Source organism: Rhincodon typus, chromosome 33, assembly GCF_021869965.1.
Source record: "Rhincodon typus isolate 14 chromosome 33, sRhiTyp1.1, whole genome shotgun sequence".
In the NCBI taxonomy this organism is placed as follows: domain Eukaryota; kingdom Metazoa; phylum Chordata; class Chondrichthyes; order Orectolobiformes; family Rhincodontidae; genus Rhincodon; species Rhincodon typus.
The window spans coordinates 30,035,329-30,054,284 of NC_063364.1; the positions used below are offsets into that span (position 1 = coordinate 30,035,329).

At 43.5% G+C, this 18,956-nt stretch overlaps 1 protein-coding gene across 1 annotated transcript in view; it reads right to left on the minus strand.

Annotated features, from left to right (window-relative positions):
- smad6b (SMAD family member 6b) overlaps positions 1-18,601 on the minus strand; it is a 56,069-nt gene extending 37,468 nt beyond the window's left edge. Inside the window, exons 1-3 of the mRNA XM_020529659.2 lie at positions 17,326-18,601; positions 14,438-14,494; positions 13,207-13,275 (exon numbers count right to left, since the gene is read on the minus strand). Coding sequence (XP_020385248.1) covers positions 13,207-13,275; positions 14,438-14,494; positions 17,326-17,743 — 544 coding nt within the window. The 5' untranslated portion in view covers positions 17,744-18,601. The remainder of the gene's footprint in view (positions 1-13,206; positions 13,276-14,437; positions 14,495-17,325) is intronic.
- Positions 18,602-18,956: the final 355 nt, after the last annotated feature.

Below are 18,956 nucleotides of genomic sequence, written 5' to 3' on the forward strand. Positions count from 1 at the left end.
ATGTTAGCTTGGACTTTTGTGCCCAAGTTCGGATTGGGAATTGGATACCTGGTCTTCCAACTTAGAGGTGAGAGGTCTATCAAACCACGACCGACACTCGAATATGAGGCAGCCTGCAGTCCCAGGCACTGGCGATGGTAATCTCTGGCCAACAGCTTAAATAGAGATGAAATAACAAGTGTGTTACTTGGGAGTGATGAGATGCTATAACATCAAGAGGAATTTATTTTGGGATCCAGTCACCTTCAAGATCCATCAAGTGGCAAACCAATGTATTGCTGTCAGGCTGGCATGACTAGGGAGGGCACAGACGACAGATGTATCTGACTGGTGCTGATACAGAGTGACTGAAACAGGAGAGTACCAGCCATCGGTCTTCACCTTGGTGAGCACACAAAACGGTTACGGCTTTACAAGGTTCTTGTCGGTGTTAAAGTTTGTGTTTTTTGGGGAGCTGGTTTCTGTGAAGGCTTTAAAAGCAGCTGTGTTTAATTGTACCCGGACTTCACCATTTTCTTTAAAAAAATCCATGCCACTGAGATGTAAACTGCGTCGGGCAAGCTGTCGACAGACTGGGAGGAGACCACAATATTAATTCCAAGCAGCTGACATTAACATCCACAGTCCCCTGCCCCTTGTGCCCCCACCCCCAACCATTAACTCAATACAGGGAAGAGCAACCTAAGCCCAGCGCATGTGAAACAGGATAGATCATTGACAAGATGCATCCATTCAGGTCATCAGACCTCTCCTTCTGCCCCACTGCAGTGCTCTGAGCCACAGAATAATCAGCTTGTAGGCTATTCAGCCCATCAGGACCATCCTGGCTCTCTGTAAAACAATCAAGTCAGCCCCATTTCCCTGCCCTACTCCTCATATGTTCATTTCCTTAACCTTCCTTTTGGAATCATTGATTGTTTGCCCCTGAAGAGAGACTCCAAGTTTACTACCACTGTCTTCAGTGCAATAGCCCTCTCCCACACATCTCAGCAGCTCAAAGCCCAATCCTTAAACCTGTGTTCCCTCAGCTACTTCAGCAATAGGGGATAGATTTTCTTAGTACGCCTTTCCAAAACCGGTCAAGCTTAAACACCTAACTGCATAGGTAAACAGACTGATAACCAAAGATTTTGCCCAATGTAGGAGGTTTTAACAGACATCTTAACGGAAACTGCAATGGTTTAGGGAGGGAATTTCAGAGCTTAGGGTTAAAGTCACTGCCACCAATAGTGAACAGTACTGACAAATAAAAAGATGACTTTATATTGACTGTATTCAAGAGTCTCTCCCCCACCCCTGTCAACTTTACTCTTCATCTTCTTTCGTTCGGCAGTTCCTACTATCTCTGAATCGATGGAAGGGTCTAGGCCCGAAATGTCAGCTTTCCTGCTCCTCTGATGCTGCTTGGCCTGCTGTGTTCATCCAGCTCTACACCTTGTTATCTCAGATTCTCCAGCATCAGCAGTTCCTACTATCTCTTCATCTTCTTTCATTGTGTTTCCTCACGGCTTGCCCTCACCAGTGGCCCACATTTCTCCCCCCAAAAAGAGCCAGTGCAGACACAAGCTAATTACCCTCACTCTTGTCTTCTCAAATACTTATACATCTCATTTTGGTTCCTGCACGATTCTTTGTAGGAACTAGGATCATTCAGTACAGATTGCCAAACCCTTATGAATTAGAACACATCGAAAGAGATCAAGTTACTGTCCGTCGTGGAAATGGGGGTGGGAAGGTGTTTAATAATTATTGAGCAGTATTCACAACAATAGAGAGTCTCTCCTCTTCCTATACACACCACTACCCTCTGAATACTTCACTGTTATCCTTTGTTAAAAATCTAAACCATCTTAAGCAGTGAAATTAAATGGGGACTAAGTATTTAAAGAACGTGAACCACCAGATGACTGCAATGGAGTGAGTCGGAATTGAATTGTCGGGAGTAGACCCCGTGAAGTACATGCCGCCTGACGTGACCTGCCTGAACCTTTGGACTGCACGCTTAAAGACGGCCAAAGTACATCAAACACACTGACATTTCTCATAGTTTTGTTGAGAGTCTGGGTGCTGGGCTAAAAGCCACAATTACCAGCCACCAACCAGACTGAACAGGATTGGCGAAGGACACAGATCAAGAATTTGCAGTTTACAGAATAGATGCTGAGAGTCTGGACAGAGTTCAAGGGGGAAACCAAGACTGACTGATACAAGAAGTATCCAAGTTTTGAGATCCTGGCCAAGAAACAGATGGAAGCGGAATCTGAAACCTTGTCCCTGGCCTCCACTCCCATCAACTCTCCTCAAGTTCATTCCTCTACTCTTGTTCAAACCAAGCTCCTGTCCATCGACCTGCTCAGCCTCACATACAAAACACATCGTTTCTGAAGAAGCGTCCCAACCTGAAACGTCAACTTTCCTGCTCCTCTGATGCTGCCTGGCCTGCTGTGTTCCTCCAGCTCCATACTGTGTTATCTCAATTGTCAAAGTGGCAGATTATAGCATGAGAGCAGGAGAAGGCCATTCAGTCCCTTGAGCCTGCTCTGCTATTCAATAAGATCACAGCTGATCTGATCATTCCTGCCTGTCCCCAAATAATCTTTTACCTTCTTTGTAACAACAATTTCTCTTGTTCAAGGACTTTACTAGTCTGGTAAACCTTTCATGAACTGCTTCTGAGCACCATCATCGCCCAGTTCTAACCCCACGGTAATGTCTAATCTGTGACACCGCAGCAGAGCCCACCCAATTGTCTTTGTTTGTACCTCTCACTTGTGACTGTTATTCAGAGAGGTGGATAGTGTGGGGAGTTCAGGGGTGGTTCGATTATTTGAAAGCAAGTTAAGAAAAACCTCATTGACTGGAGAAAGATACTTTGGTAAAAGGTGGCTGCAACTGCTTCAGAGACCAGACCCAGCTCCCAATCTCACTTGGAGAACTAGAGGTTTAGTTAATACCCCCAAGGCTAAGGTCTAGGCTTCCAATGGATTCCCACTGAGTGAATGTGACCATGTTAGATTGAGAGAAGATACTGCAGAAGCCAGGCTTAATTCCCTGGGACGTGTAAACTTTCGAGGATGTCTCACTGAAGACTAACTAGGATGTTGAGAGGATTTACTAACGTACATGGAGAGAAACCTTTCCCTTGTGGAGAAAGTGAGACTTTGGTTCTCACTGCAAGGCAAGGCTTTTGGGGGAGAAGGTAGGAGACAGAAAGTGGGGCAAGCATGCAGCTCTCTCCCACAGACAGCAGGACACGGTCATTCAATTATAATTCCAAATGTGAGCAATGGAGTTTTGTTAGATGAGAATATAAAGGGATATGGAATATGAGAAGGATGGAGTTGGGACATAGTAAAATCATGATTGACCAGAACTGACAGAACAGTGTTGAGGAGCAGACCTTTCCTCGGAGTGTGAGAGAGAGTGAGAGAAAATCAAACAACTAAAACAAAATCCTGGATGTTGGAGATCTGAAATGAAAACCAGATGCTGAAGAAACTCAGCAGGTCAGGCAGCTTCTGTGGAGAGAGAAACAAAAGTTAATATTTTTCTTTGAAGAAGTCATGGGTGGCATGCTGGCTCAGTGGTTAGCACTGCTGCCTCACAGTGCCAGGGACCCAGGTTTGATCCCAGCCTTGGGTGACTGTCTGTGCGGAGTTTGCACATTCTCCCTGTGTCTGTGTGGGTTTCCTTTGGGTGCTCCGGTTTCCTCCCACAGTCCAAAGATGTGCAGGTTAGGTGGACTGGCAATGCTAAATTGCCTGTAGTGTTCAGGGATGTGTAGATTAGGTGGGTTACAAGGGGATGGGTGTGGGTGGAATGCTCTGAGGTTTGGTTTGGACTTTTTGGGCCAAAGGGCCTGTTTCCACACTGTAGGGATTCTATGTTGGACTTGAGACGTTAACTCTGTACTTCCTCTCTCCACAGATGCTACAAGAAAACGAGTGAGTGAGGGACAGATTACAGAAGGAAAGCATTTATTTATTTTTACCTGATCTTGGAAAAGTAACAAAGACGACATGTAGCAATGGCATAAATAGTAATCACTTCCACACGATACCTCTCCAGCGTACCTATAAATATTCACCCTAGGGGGTGGAGGAGGGGCTGCTCACTTCTGAGAAAGCATCTTGTGTACAAGTGAAGGAAATCTTTGGTTGGAAAGAAATTCTTGCAGCATTCCATTTTCAGAGCTCAAACAAAAAGTTTAAAAAAAATACTCCATATGGAGACCTAATCTTAATAAAAATGGTTTTCATGAATGAATTCAATGGCCATTATCCTAACTGGCTCCAGTTTATTTCTGCATCTCATGGAGGTTACTGTGATGGATTAGCTCTGGTGGTTAGCATTAATCACAGCAGAAACGCAAGTTTCTCCTTTGAAGCATGCCATAGGCAGAAAGTCAAGCAGCCTCTGTGCTGATAATGATCACACAATAACTCATGCCCTCCAAAATTCCCGGTCTGCACTGCGCTTCCAGTTCTGATGTTATCAATGCCAATTGTGCATGGAGAGGGAGAGAAAAAAAATCACTATTTTTAAAATAAAGGTTTAAAAATTGATTGCCTGTCTGCACGGAGACAGACAGGCAGGGGACTGGAAGAGATGCAAACAGGGGAAGACAGGCCGGTCTCTGGCTAGTTTCACTTAGAGAGGTCACCACCAGCAGCCAGAACCAACAAAATGTGCGAATAACACACATTCGATACAAGACAAATTGGACGCTTCCAAATGGAGGACAAGAATGTTCATTTCTAAAAGATATGGATATTTATTGAATTCTTCCCTCCCTTCCCTTCTCCACCTGTGTGGTAGTGTCGGAGCTCAGTTGGAATGGGAAGAGTGAAGTGGCAGAGGGTGGCTGCGATGGTTGAAGGGGGTGGGGTGGGTGGAAGTTATTGGGTATTGAAGGAGCACAGGGAGATGCTGTTTCCGGGGAACAGGACAGTTACAAACACAGTGACACAAAGTTAGGGGAGATGGTAGTCACTGTCATGCTGTCACTGGGCTAGTAATCCAAACTCAAGACTAGCGCCTTAGAAATGCAGATTCAAATCCCACCACAGCACCTGGGGAGAAATTTAAATTCAGTTCATAAATCTGGAATATAAAACTAGTTTTCGCAATAGCGACCACGAAAGTCACCAATGTTGTGAAAACCCATCTGGATCACTGAAGTCCTTTAAAAAGGAAGGAAACCTGCCATTCTTACCTGGTTTGGACTAGACAAGTCCAGACTGCCCCATGCAATGTCCCAGTAAGCCATTCAGTTCAAGGGCAATTAGGGATGTGCAACTAATGCTGGCCTTGCCAATCATGCCCACATCCCAATAAAAGAATTGTAAAGGATTCTAAACAAAAAGCCCCACTTTATTGGGACATAATCTTCATTGCATCTGTTTATATTTCTTCAGTTGGACATGAATTTTAAAAAATGAAATTGGAAACACCCACTTACAACATAATATTCAATAAACACTTACATAATAAAATCCTGGAAAAGTTCACTTCATGTGGTGTTTAATAACAAGAGGCGTTGCCAACTGTAAGGCCTAAGTTCAAAGCCAACTTGCTTCATTCCAAATTAGATTCTAAATGTCAAGGGTCAATCAACCGCAGCAGCCAATCAAACAGTGGACACAGTTTAAGGAAGTCACATGCTTGGGCACCTCACTCCTGCCAGCACTTCAGCTGATAGGTGTACACCCTGTGAAAGACTCAGCCATCGAGAATGGGACTTTTCTGGTGAATAATGGACTTTTGTGCGGGCAGATCTGCGTCAAGTCAGCTTGGAAGAGACCATATTATTGGCAGAGAGCCGACACCTGATTGTCGGACTAAACCATCCTAACAGGCTGCGAAATGATAGAGAATGCCATTAGGAGACTCTGCTGAAATGTCAAAATTGCATACAGTGAGCTGAGGTCATCCTATGTTCTAGCTGCTGATCACTTGTTAATGCTTCCTCCCAGGAAGTATGAGGAACAGAAGGTGGTATTTAATCTTTCAAGACTGTTCCACCATTCAAATGACATCACGGCTGATTCCATAAACCAGCTATGCCAACTAACCCAGTACCAGTAGCCACATGTGGAAGAAAGTCTTGGGACTTTTACCATTGTTCGTTAACGCATTTCCATTTTCACTCTTGGGGGAAAAGAATCAGGCTCTAAATTTCTTTTGGTGATATCCCCTAAATTGTCTCAATTTGCTGCATCAATTCTGCTTCATATTTTGAAAACTCAAGTCAAGTTCTCATGTAAGTGTCCAAATCCCAAGATATCCAACCAACTATCCTTTTAACTCAAAATTATCCACAGAGGCTGCATACACATTGCCCCTTTAAAATTAATATGCATGCTTGGCTGCTCAAAAAAAAAGTAGAAGTATTGTGCATTTAAAGAGAGATTGCTCACACACAAAGAAAATTAGACTCAACATTGCGTACAATCCTGGCCTGTGTAAAGCCTCCTTGTCACTTGACCATTGTAGTCCAGGTACAATTCTGGAAAATTCACATTGCACTCCATCCATGATCAAAATTGGCCTTTGACAGTGTGGGACTCAGAATAAAGAAATGCCAGGTGTAATCGTGATTGGTCTCCCATCCACCACCAACATTGATGCTGAGTAGCAGCAATGTGTACCATCTACAAGATGCACTGCAGAAATTCACCAAGGCTTCTTAGACAGCATCTTTCAAACCCACAAACACTTGCATCAAGGAGGATATGGGCAGCAGATACATGGGAGCACCAGCCCTTGCAAATTCCCCTTCAAACCACTCACCATCCTGACTTGGAAGTATATTACTAGTCTTTCAGTGTCGCTGAATGACTTCCTTTCTATGGGTATCCCCCACACCGTATGGATACTATGCCACCTTTCTTAGGGTAATTAGAGACGGAAAATATATGCCAACAATACCTACACCCTTTAAATGATGAAAATAAATTCAATATTACAAAAGATTATCAGATTTGCAAAGGAAAAGTAAGATTTCCCCAAACTCATGTGATACAAAAAACTGTCAATGCTTTGGAAGACTTGTGACATCTAAGTCCTCATCTCTCTCAGTGCCAAGATCCACACTGAGTGAAGGAGCAATGGGTTTCAAATTAACAATGGTCAGATAGTCAAAATGCTTGCACAGCGCGTGTACAGAAGTTAGCAGAGCCAGGTTTATCTTTGAACAACCTCAGATAAAAAGCTAATCAGGTCAAGTCTAGAGGGAGCATGTGCGAACGAGAAGGAAAGAAAGAAATACCCTGGTTTACAGTGCAAGCTATTATCAGCCTGACACAAAAGGGTTAAAATGAGCCTCAGGGGTTAATGCACAATATGGGTCAGTTTGAAAACTCTTTAAAACTCCCACCCTCTTAACTAGAAGTCTGACCACTGGGAGTGCATTAATCACCTAATGCGACAGTCTGCTATTACAAGTCTCAGTATCTGAACTTGCACAGTCGGGAGACAAAGTATCCGATTTCATGGAGACTGCACTCCATTTTATCGTTATATTGTTCTAGTTAAACTCATTTCCATTACGGAAAGCCTCACCAATTCTCTCCGTTAAGATCATAGCATCCAGCAAGTCACATGTTCTTTCCAGTCTGTAAAATGTAATAAATTCTACTCAACCTGGATAGACTAAAAACAGAAAAAAAGCCAACCAAAAAAAACTTGACTTGACTTCAAAGGACCAAAAGGAAAAACATTAAGTGCTGTTCAGCTGTAATATAATTGCAAAGAAAAAAAAATGATTAAAGTTACAGCCAGCTCTGAGAGCATTCTTTCTTCTTTTGTGTGTTTCTCTCTTTCACTGCAAATGATTATTACTAAACTTGGTTGAAAGATCAAGGCAAGTGTTAGCCAAACAGATATTTTATTAATATTTATTAAATTGGCTGATTCCTATCCCAATATTAAAATTCACTGGCAGGAACCTTTTACTACCTTTCTCTTAGAGTGATTAGTTCCATCTGTGTACAGAGTTAATAAAATAAAAATGCTCTTTAGATTTGAAATTTAGCTTCTGTTCAGGGTTTACACTGAACGTATTAACAATTGCCTGCTACCTAGCCCTGCATAAACCAGTATCTACATGGAATTCACTCACATTTGGTATCACACTATAGCTTGCTCCCATGCCCAACAAGAGAGTGTGCGCGCATGTGTATGCGTGTGCACCTTCGAGAATGCACTTCATTGGGGCTGAGGAAGTGAGGAGGCTGTAGAATGACTTGGACAGGCTAGGAGACTGTGCAAAGAAGTTGCAGATGCAACATAATGAGGGGAAGTATGAAATTATGCACATTGGAAGGAGGAATAAAGGTGTTAATGGGGATAAGCTTTGGAAATTTGAACTACAGAGGGACTTGGAAGTCCTAGTTCAGGATTTCCTTAAGGTTAATCTGCAGGTTTACTTGGCAGTTAGGAAGGCAAATGAAATGTTAGCATTCATTTCAAAAGGGCTTGAATACAAGAGCAAGGATGCACTGCTGAGGATGTTCAAGCCTCTGGTCAGACTGCATTTGGAATATTGTGAGTAGTTTTGGGCCCCGTATCTAAGGAAGCATGTGCTAACCTTGGAGTGGGTCCATAGGAGGTTCACAAGAATAGTTCCAGGCATGGAGGAGCAGTTGAGGACTCTGGGTCTGTATTCGAGGGTGTCTCATTGAAACTCACAGAATGCTGACAGACTTGGATAGAGTGGATGTGGAGAAGATGTTTCCATTTGTAGGAGAGAAGACCTGGGGGCAGAGCCTCAGAATGAAGGGATGACTCTTTAGAACTGAGATGAGGAGGACTTTCTTCAACCAGAGGGTAGTGACTCTGTGGAACTCATTGCCGCAGAAGCCTATGGAGGACAAGTTATTGAGTGTATTTAAGCCAGAGATAGACAGGTCCTTGTTTGGCAAGGGCATAAAGGATTACAAGGAGAATGGGATTGAGAAACTCGTCAGCTATGATCAAATGGTAGGGCAGACTCAATGGGCCGAATGGCCCAATTCTGCTTCTACGTGTTATGGTCTTATTTTAAAATTAGACATTAAGTCATACATATGGCAAACATTAAGACAGATGACTAGGTCAATGATACCTGAATGTAGGAGAGAGATGGAGAGGTTTGGAGGGGGAATTCCAAAGCTTAGGGTCCAAGCAGCTGAAGACATGGCCACCAGTGTCGGAACAAGAAGAAATGGGGATGCACAACAGGCCAGAGGTGGAGGATAACAGATCTTGGAATATTGATGGGCTGTAGACGGAGGCTTGGAGGAGGTTGCAGGGGTTGGGGGGGATGGTAGAGAAGAAGCCTTGAAGAGATTTGACAAGATGGAGGAGATTTTAACAGAAATGTATTTTAGGCGTTGCTGGGCCAGAAGCCAATGTGGTCAGCCAGCATGGGATAGGTGACTAGAACTAAAGTCTGAGAAAATAAGGACATAATTGGAGAAGCAGTATGTACCATCTAAAAGATCCTTAGACAGCACCTTCCAAACTCATGATTACTATCATCTAGATGGACAAGGGGTGCAGATACATGGGAACACCACCCCCTGAAAATTCTCCGTCACTGACCATCCTGACTTGGAAATATAATCGCTGTTCTTTCACTGTTGCTGGGTCAAAATCCTGGAATTCACTCCCTAATGGCATTGTGGGTCAACCCAGAGAACATGGATTGCAGCCGTTTAAGGAGGCAGGTCAACAGCATCTTCTGAAGGGGCAACTAGGGACTGGCAATAAATGCTGGACCAGCCAACGACGCCCACATCCCATAAATGAATAAAAAGAGTGCAGGGACCTGGGAATGTCGGAAGGCTCTGGGAGGTGTATTGTGATTGAAACTGGAACAATGGCCTTTTTCGTCACCCAAAAGCAGAAGCACTGAGGCCAACAATTGCAGTGTAAATGGTGCTAAGAAGTGCTTGCGGCAGTACAATCTGGAACCTTCGGTATCACACAGCTTGGCATGGTGTCATTTGATTCAGGTTCACTGTCATTCATACGGAAATGCTGATGTTTCAGAATATCCAGGGAGATGACAATGGATGACCTGGGAACTACTGGTCTAACACTAGCTTAGAATGCCAGACTCAATTATGAAGTATCTGCCCAGTTACTGGACCACCAGGCAGCACTTGGGGCTCGAGAATGGGGTGGTGGGGAGGCTACAGAAAGAAGGGGAAATTAGCCAAAGTTACTGCCCAAGGTTACTCTCTTTAGGAGGTAGTGGATGAGGACAGGATTCGAATTCCAAGTGATGTCCTCATGACCAAATGGTCTGTAAAGATTATTCTGTGCCAGACCAACGCTTTGAGACTGGACATTTCGGCAAGATTACTGGAGGCTCACTGACTCCCACAATGTAGCACAAGGATAATTTTGACTTTACAACTGTGGTGCTATTTTGCTGAAGAGCACTGTCTGGCGCCTGGTCAATTATCAATAATTAATTTCTATGGGAAAAAAACATAGTACCATCATTACAGATCTCTCGCAACATAGTGTTCCAGCCTAGAAGTACAAATCCTGCCAACAACAACTTGCACAGGAACTGGGAGGTATCTGTCCTTATACAGTTGTACAGTGAATATTCACCATAATCTTCCTTCTCACACAATGTTGGAGCAGAGCGCACTTGCACCTCTGACAGCTTGGGCTTTAAAACCACAGAACACACAAAACAAATGAACCCGGCAAGATAATCTCCTCACTTACATTTCAGGGAATGATAAAGAATTGGTCAACCACAGTTAACGTGCGTAGTTAGATATCACAGAGCCAAAGTCTCCAGATTAGCCACCTAGCAAGTATCGATAAGCAAAAGAAATAATAACATTCTCATGGACGGACTCTGCTTCACAAACGTGCACCCAGACCCCAGCCAGACCACGTCGTACACTCCGTTTTTCACCACCCACCACTGACAGCCTTATCTTTAGATAGTGAGGCCCAAACTCTGCAATTCCCTTCATAAACCTCCCTGCGCCCACCTTTATGACAACACACCTTTGACCAAGCTTCAGTCCCAATATCTCCTTATGGAGCCCAGTATCAGAGTTTGTTTAACAATGTTCCCTGAGGCACCTCGGGACATTATAGGTGCTAGATGAATGCAAGTTGTTGCTGTTGCAATGGTGAAACCAAACCATGCTCATGCTTCTCAAACAATGTGTGCGTGAGAGAGAGAGAGAGCAAGCGAGCGAGCAAGGGCTGATCATTTTCACCCTTCTCTCCTGTTAGTGCCAACTCAACCTTGACTGATGATCTTTACATAGCTCAAAGCAACTGTTCTTCTGGTTGTCTTGTTGGACACTAGATTTCAACGCAGAGATGTGTCACATTAAGCATGGAGGTGTGTCACAGCCAAGTGCAATGTTGACCTGACATAATGCCAGAGGCCTGTTTCACACCCTCCAAAGGTGTCAGTTGAGACTAGAAGGTGGCACCTTGGTTGAATTGATATTCCACCAATTTTGCCCAGGGGGCAGCACTTATCCAACTGGAGGACAGACAGTGAGAAATCGAGCCCAGGACCTTTGTTCTCAGGAATCAGTGCCAGCCCACCTTTTACCAACTGAACCACTACAGGTCAACTAATTGTATTTACAGAGAAATTTTCAATTCACTCCACACCCCCTCCAAAAAACAATACTCGCTATAAATGTTACCAGCAAATTCAGAACCAAGCATCATATGCCATCTCATGCATACTGATTTCAGCCCATATAGTCACTGAGAAATGAAATGCTGAAAGGTCTGGACCCTTCCGAAACGTCAGCTTTCCTGCTCCTCTGATGCTGCTTGGCCTGCTGTGTTCATCCAGCTCTACACCTTGTTATCTCAGATTCTCCAGCATTGGCAGTTCCTACTACCTTGAAATGAAATGCTAATATCTTTTAGGGAAGGAAATCTGCCATCCATAATTGGTCTGGCCGACATGCGACTCCAAATCCATACCAATATGAGTGACAGTTAACTAGCCAACCATGTCCTCATCACATGAACAAATAAAGAAATAAAAGAAGTGCAATTCTTTCAACTGGTTTCACTGCTATATCCAAAATTGCAAGAACCAAAGGGATCCATTTATGTCAACCTTGTCTGTCTATAGTCTTGGTGCATCTGGGCAGATTTGGTCCCTCCCCTAACTAGCTGGCAAGTTAAAGGAGCATATGAGAGTTAGTCATACTGCAAAATAAGTGAACTGTCTGACTTGACCTGATGAAGGGTCTAGGCCCGAAACGTCAGCCTCTCTGCTCCTATGATGCTGCTTGGCCTGCTGTGTTCATCCAGCCCTGCACCTTGTTGTCTCGGATTCTCCAGCATCTGCAGTTCCTACTATCTCTGATTCGATTTTAACCCCACTCTCCTATTGATGGTTTTAGTGAAAGGGTTGTGAGTACTAACACAAAATCCTGTACTGTACGCAAGTGGCCATTCGTCAGGAAGAAACTCCTCCTTGAATTTCACATCAAAAAATCTTTTAGTGACAACTTGACAAGATTAAGTCAACAAAAGTAGCCAACCACTTTGCTGCCATTTCTGTCATCGCACTTAGTCAAAGGGGCATAAAACATATTCTGTCTTACTTGGCAAATCAAGAAAAAAAAGGTCAAGGAAAACAATAGGGGGAGGGGGAAACATACTACAGCAGCATATTCCACACCCCACTCCCAACCAAAAGAGCTTGACAAAGCCTTCCCAAACCACAACATTTCCAAGACTTGATAATTCCAGCCTCCAAACCAAAAAAAGACCTCAAGTGGGAAAGCCATGTACAAAACGATGCGGTTTTGAAGCAAGGTTATTGATCCAAGACACGGACTCCACTTCTCTCTCCACTGATACTGCCCAACCTGTTGTGTACTTCCAAAACTTCTGTTTCTATTACAAATCAACAATCTCAAAAAAGGTCCAGGTGTGATTCCAGGTGGCATCAGCACAGGCTTAGCGCAATACCATTCATTATTCCATAACATACACAGATAATAAACTCAGCATTATCAAAAATTCCCTTGAATATTTTCCAGAAGGATAAATCATCTTGAAGAATTTTAAAGAGATAGTAATATCCATCATGACTACTGTGACATCTATCATTCCTGACAAAACGAAGCCTCTGAACTCTCATTAATTAAATCAGTCTCATTTCCTTCATGTTTACACACTCAATACATAATTCAAAAGACTTACCTGAGAAATCTCCAGGTGCGATATTTGGGGAGTTGGTGGCTTCTGTTTCAGTGCAGGATGCCGTGCGTTCTGGTGAATGGTAAAAGATGATATTAAGGATGCAGGAACTGTAAACACAGATGTATCTAACCACAGTACAGGGTGAGTCTCCACATTGCACCTCCCAACCCATTGTATACAACCACTCTGTGACAATGGAAAACAGCCAAATCATACACATTACCCTATTCCTCAAGCATGTTATGATTACACAGGGAAGCTAGGTGTTACATTGGACATGTGCTTTACAATGCTGTAGGGCAAGAACATCACACACCACACAAAGTTTATAACATTTCAGAGCGAAGTTAACGGGTGTTCAGAATAGAAACAAAATCTACAAAACTTCCATTCTCCAAACCTTGCACCAAAGGTCCAGCTCTCAACAAGCAAATTTTTATAATCTTCCTCAATCCTATCTCATAAGCACTGGCACAAAACATCATGGTAAGTGTCTTTATACTCTTTGCACTGCTCTCCTCCTTTATTCAGAAGTTTGTTTTTTTCCATAAATGCCACATAAAAACTGTGTGATTATTAGGATTTAAATAGTGGAAGAGTTTAACCCAGGACAAACTGAAGCTTGCCTCAGGACTGATCCTTTGCAACCCCAGCACTATACACTCCCAACCACAGCCTGACTCACCGAAGCTCTGCAGTGCTTGGCAGGCAAACACACAAAATAGCAGCAAAATTCACAAGCTTTCCTGAAAAACTACAGGTTTACACTCGGCGGGGTAAATACAAAACTGAACTGGATAATGTGCAGTTACTGTACTCAAACAATTAATAATTCTTCCAAGCTGGATTAGTACCGTCTTAACAAAACTCTTGTTTTTAAAACACATAAAAAGTTTAAAAAAAAAGCTTTGGTGACTTTTTTTCCTCCTTTCCCCCACATTGTCCCTCTTGAAGCCACTGGTGGGGTACAGTCCCAGAGTTTGCAGGTTGCCTGTGGTAATATGGGATGATAAATTCCTAAATCACATTAAAATATTTTAATCATGTTTAATCAGAGCATGGACTGTCTACCTCTCGCACACAAAAACGACAAGCTTTTGCTGGAGTCCTGGCATACTGCTACTGCGGCAGCACATGTTTATTATAATACTCTGGTCTAGCCACTATTCCCCCAAAACTAATACCAAGTTTTTAAAAACAGTTGTAATTTTAGACATATTTAAGAACTTACCCAGTGGCTTTTCCTCATCACTTGTAGAGAATCTGGAGTAAGGAGGAGGTGGAGAGTCTGAAAATGACGACATGGGAGTTAAAAACAGAAAGAAAAAGTGGAGAAGGAGAGAGAGAGAAAAAAACCTTTCTCTGTCTTGGGAAAGGTTTAAGTGTAGGGAGAGTGAGTTTGCAGTAATTGCCTAGATGTTCAATCGTCAGATGAGCGAGGGAGCCAGGCTGGCGCCAGACATATGCAAACTGCATATTATTGCCACTCCTTTACCTAAATAGCTTTCGAACTTCTTAGGAAAAAAAAGGAGAAAAAAAAACACGAGTTGAAATCGATCTCATTTCAAAGGGATAATTCCAGACCTCAATCCCCTCCCACTAGAGGAGGAGACAGAGAGAAAAAAAACTTGAGATTAAAATCACATTCGCTCGAATCTGGTCCGGTCTGTAGAATTAAGAGAATTTTAAAATCGTTTCTTTTTTTAAAAAAATTCAACACGAGATGACCACAACTTCCTTAAAACAAAAGGGAAGCGTTTGTCTCTGTTACAAATGATAAAGGGAGGGTGAAATTGACTCGCTAATTCTCCAAAAGCGAAGGAAACATACAAGTAGTTTTTGTTACTGCTAGTAAAACGTTACAATTGGCTAGATTAAAGCCGTTTCCCGTCAAAAAATAGATTTCTTAGTGGGTTGGAGGTGAGCTAGGGAGGAAACTGCAACCGACAGCGGTCGTATCTTAAAGACTTTCTTCAACATTTTTTGCTCTCTCGTAAAAAAAAACACAAAGGACATATGCAGGTGAAAGCCAGAATCCGCATCAGTGACATTAATATAAACGTTATCACGTCACGCATCAGTGATCCTCAGCTATTTGCAAAATGCAACAAGACTTCAGACAAGGCTATGAGCTTGTTTTTTGGTCTTTAAAGCGATAGTGGTAGCCGCACCCCCCCCCCCCAACCTTTTTAAACAGCCCCCCCGAGTTTAAACAGCACTGATTATTTCAAAGTAAACAGATTGAATTCACAATTCTCCGCATCAAGTTACCCCCTCTCCTTTGTGTTATTAAATTCTCAATCAGGCCTGGAGGTTCCCCTTGTAATATAAGCGGCGCTTAAATTATTTATTAATGATGAATAGGAAGATGCTCTCCCCGTTCCCCGCAAAAGCGTCTGTCAAGTTCAGTGTCTCGCCGCCACACTATTAGAACCACCAAGTGACAGACTTAAAAGAGCTCAGTTGGCTAATTGCTATAATGTGGTGATGAATGATGCCAAGACTGCGGGTTCAAATGCCACACCGGGTACTCCGTGATGACCGCCTCCTTATCTCCCCCCCCCCCCCCCCCCCCACCATTTGTGTGGAGTGGTGCCCCCCTTCAAATACATGACAAGTTGTTTCTCTCTGTAATGGAGAAAGATAACTATGGCCCCTTGTGGCTAATAACCTCACTCAACTTAGCTGGTCAGCCTGAACTCAGATCTACGACCCACCTTTCATGCCCTTCCCACGATTTGCCAGAAACACTAGACTGTGAATTCTAAATCACTAACTGTAGAGATAACAATGGAACGATGATAAAATAAAATCTAAAGCTAACTCTCCCCTGCCCACAAAAAAGGACAAGTGAATAAATTGTAAACATTTAAAAAAAACATATTTAAACCCAACACTCTCTAGGGATTCAAGTTTCATCCAAGGAATTGGATGTATAAAGCAAAAGGTAACTACAGCAAATTTCTCCTTTTGATAGTTAACATATGAAATGGTTCAAAATCTCCAGTATTTTTCCCCTTAAACCGTTACCCACTCACTAAGTGCTATCCCCTACACACATTTATAGTTCGAACGCCTTGGTCTCTCGGTGGGTTTGACACTAGTCAGATAGACCATTTAGGGCGCCTATAACATTTACTTATTAAGACAAGCTGGCCACAATCTCATGCTTTCAGCCTGAACATTGCTTGCCCGGGAGGACGGGGGGGGGGTGGAATCACAAGGCACACATCAAATGCTATGCAAGTTACAAACTCCCACTTTATTTCAGCAATGACAATGTTGAGATTTTGCCCCGTCTGAAAGTAACTACCCTTTTCTCCTATCTCCCGCCCCAAATTAACCACGCACTAGGCCAAGAACTCCAAAGTTCACCTGTTCCAAAGCCCTGCCATTGTCTGAGCTCTGTTTACTACAACAACATTTTACTTTATGAATGACTGAAACAGGCATTCCGCTTACACATGGCTGAAATGTTACATCCACTCTATATGAATGATTGAAATGTACAACTCTCGTGAATGAAGCCAGCCTGGATCTCAAAAGTGACATCAATTGAAGTGTTGAAATCGAAATTATGTATGGTCTGCATTTTCTTAAAGACTGTATTATTAACACATTCCAAGCTCCGTTTACATATTGAAAAACTGGGTTTTATGGTGGTACCAACAAGTTATGGGATCTAATTTGAGATCATGTTTAAAAATAAAGATTTCACACGAGTTTTTTTTGGGGAGGTGAGGGTGGTTCTAAATGCATTTACTCATGTCACACATTGCACTACTGAATTGCTTTCAAAATGTGACATCTTAATGAAGGCAACCCACACGTGCCTCTTTGCATACTCTGGCGAGAACCAGCCGTGTATAAGTGATACCTTCCACGAGGAATAGGATTTTATACCCAGTTAGTTTCATAAAAACGCTAAAATGCAAGCCTCAGACGCGAATTGAGTCCCCATCTCCACCATCACTCCCATCATTACAAACCCCCCCTCTTTCCAAACTAAACAGCCTTAATTCGAAAAAGTCTCAATGCACCCCTCAAGACTTTTCTGTGTGAAGGCTGAGCACCTGTGAGATGAGAGAGAGAGAGAGAGACAGACAAGGGAGGGCTCACCTGGTCCACAGAGTCTGCTGAAATGGTAAGGGTTGCAGCAAACGGTGGAGCTGTCTGCGTTCCTGGAGAAGCCCTCGCAGGAGTACAGTCGCTTGAGTTCAAAGAGATGCTTGAGATCAGGCCAGCGGAAGAGTCTGCAGAGTAAGACCTGAGGGGCCAGTGTCTGCTTGCCAACCCTCAGCTCGTTCTTGGCCATAGGTACACAGGCGGTGTGTAACCCCCCGCTGCTCTGCACCGCCTGGCTCAGCACTTCCAGCGGCTTCTCCTTCAGCCTTTTCAGTAGCGAGTGAGTGACCGACTTCAGCTCGTTTAGCGATCCGGCCAGGTCACTCCAATCGTCCGCCTCCTGCCCATTTCCTCCCGTTACCCGGCTCTGCCAAAGTCGCCGTACAAGGCCCGACCGTTTAGACCTGAACATACGACGGTTATAGACGGAGTAGCCGGGGAAGGAGGGCAAGCTGTAACGTTGCAGCTTCACAATGCCAGTCTGTCTCTGCCTCTCCCCTCCCGTCCTGGGCTGGGAGCGAGGGGGGAATAGGGAGGGGGGTAAGGGAGGGGAAAGGGAAGGGAAGGGAAAGGGAGGGGGGATTTTTAAAAAGGGAGCAGATCACACGGCATCAAGCTGAGAGCAAAGCCATGCATTAGCACAGCCAGCTAGCTCCGGGAACAGATCACAGCTACACTGTAATCCAAGCTGCAACATTCGGCTGGGGAAAAGGAGACTGTGTGCAACAGGGCAAGGGGGGTGGGGGGAGGTGGTGGAAGAGAGAGAGATAGATACACCAACAGTAACCAATGCAGAGAGGGGGGAAAATAATGAAATGTTGCAAAAAAAATAAGCAACTTGGAAACCACGAGCCAGATCTTAGAGACAAAATAAATCAAAAAAAAAACGCGATTTTCCTCTTGTGGGGCCAGCAATATCTCCTCCAATTCCTCAACCTACACCTTGCTCTTCCTCAACAAGACAAAACGTTCCTCTTAAAAAGCTGCAGTCTTCACATTGAATGCAAGTGTCCTTTTCCCTCCTTTGCAATAGATCCAAGTGAGCTGCGTCTCTTCTGCGAATCACATTGCAAATTTCAGCAATGTACCATGCTCCTTTAGTACATCTGCTGATGTTTCGAAGCTGTTAAAAAATCATCACACACACACCCAGGCAGGCACTAGCGAGCTGGAGAGAGGAGTCCCTGTGATCAACATATCAGGCTACACTATGTGGATTTTTCTCTCTACTGGTTCTCTTTCTCACTCTCTCTCTCTCTTTACAACACTCTGGGCCTCCTAACACATAACTCAACCATTGGCTCTCTGAAATCATGTGGTAGTCTAGACATTTTGGCGCGGCACTGATTTGCACTGATTGTTGCGCAAACAAGGTTTCTAGTTTTTTAACCCTTTGCACACCAGAGATTTTTATTATAGGTATTTTAATGATTTTTTCCAAATCGATCCATTGATCACAGTTTTTTAAAAAAAAAATGCGTGAATTTGTGGTTGGCGTAGCATAAGTGAGTTTGCAAAATAAAACGAGCAGCTAATTCAAGTCTGCATTTTCAATACACCTTCTCCTCCACCCCCGCCCCTTTCGCCGCCTGCTATCGATTGGGATTCTGCAGGGTTGGATTTTA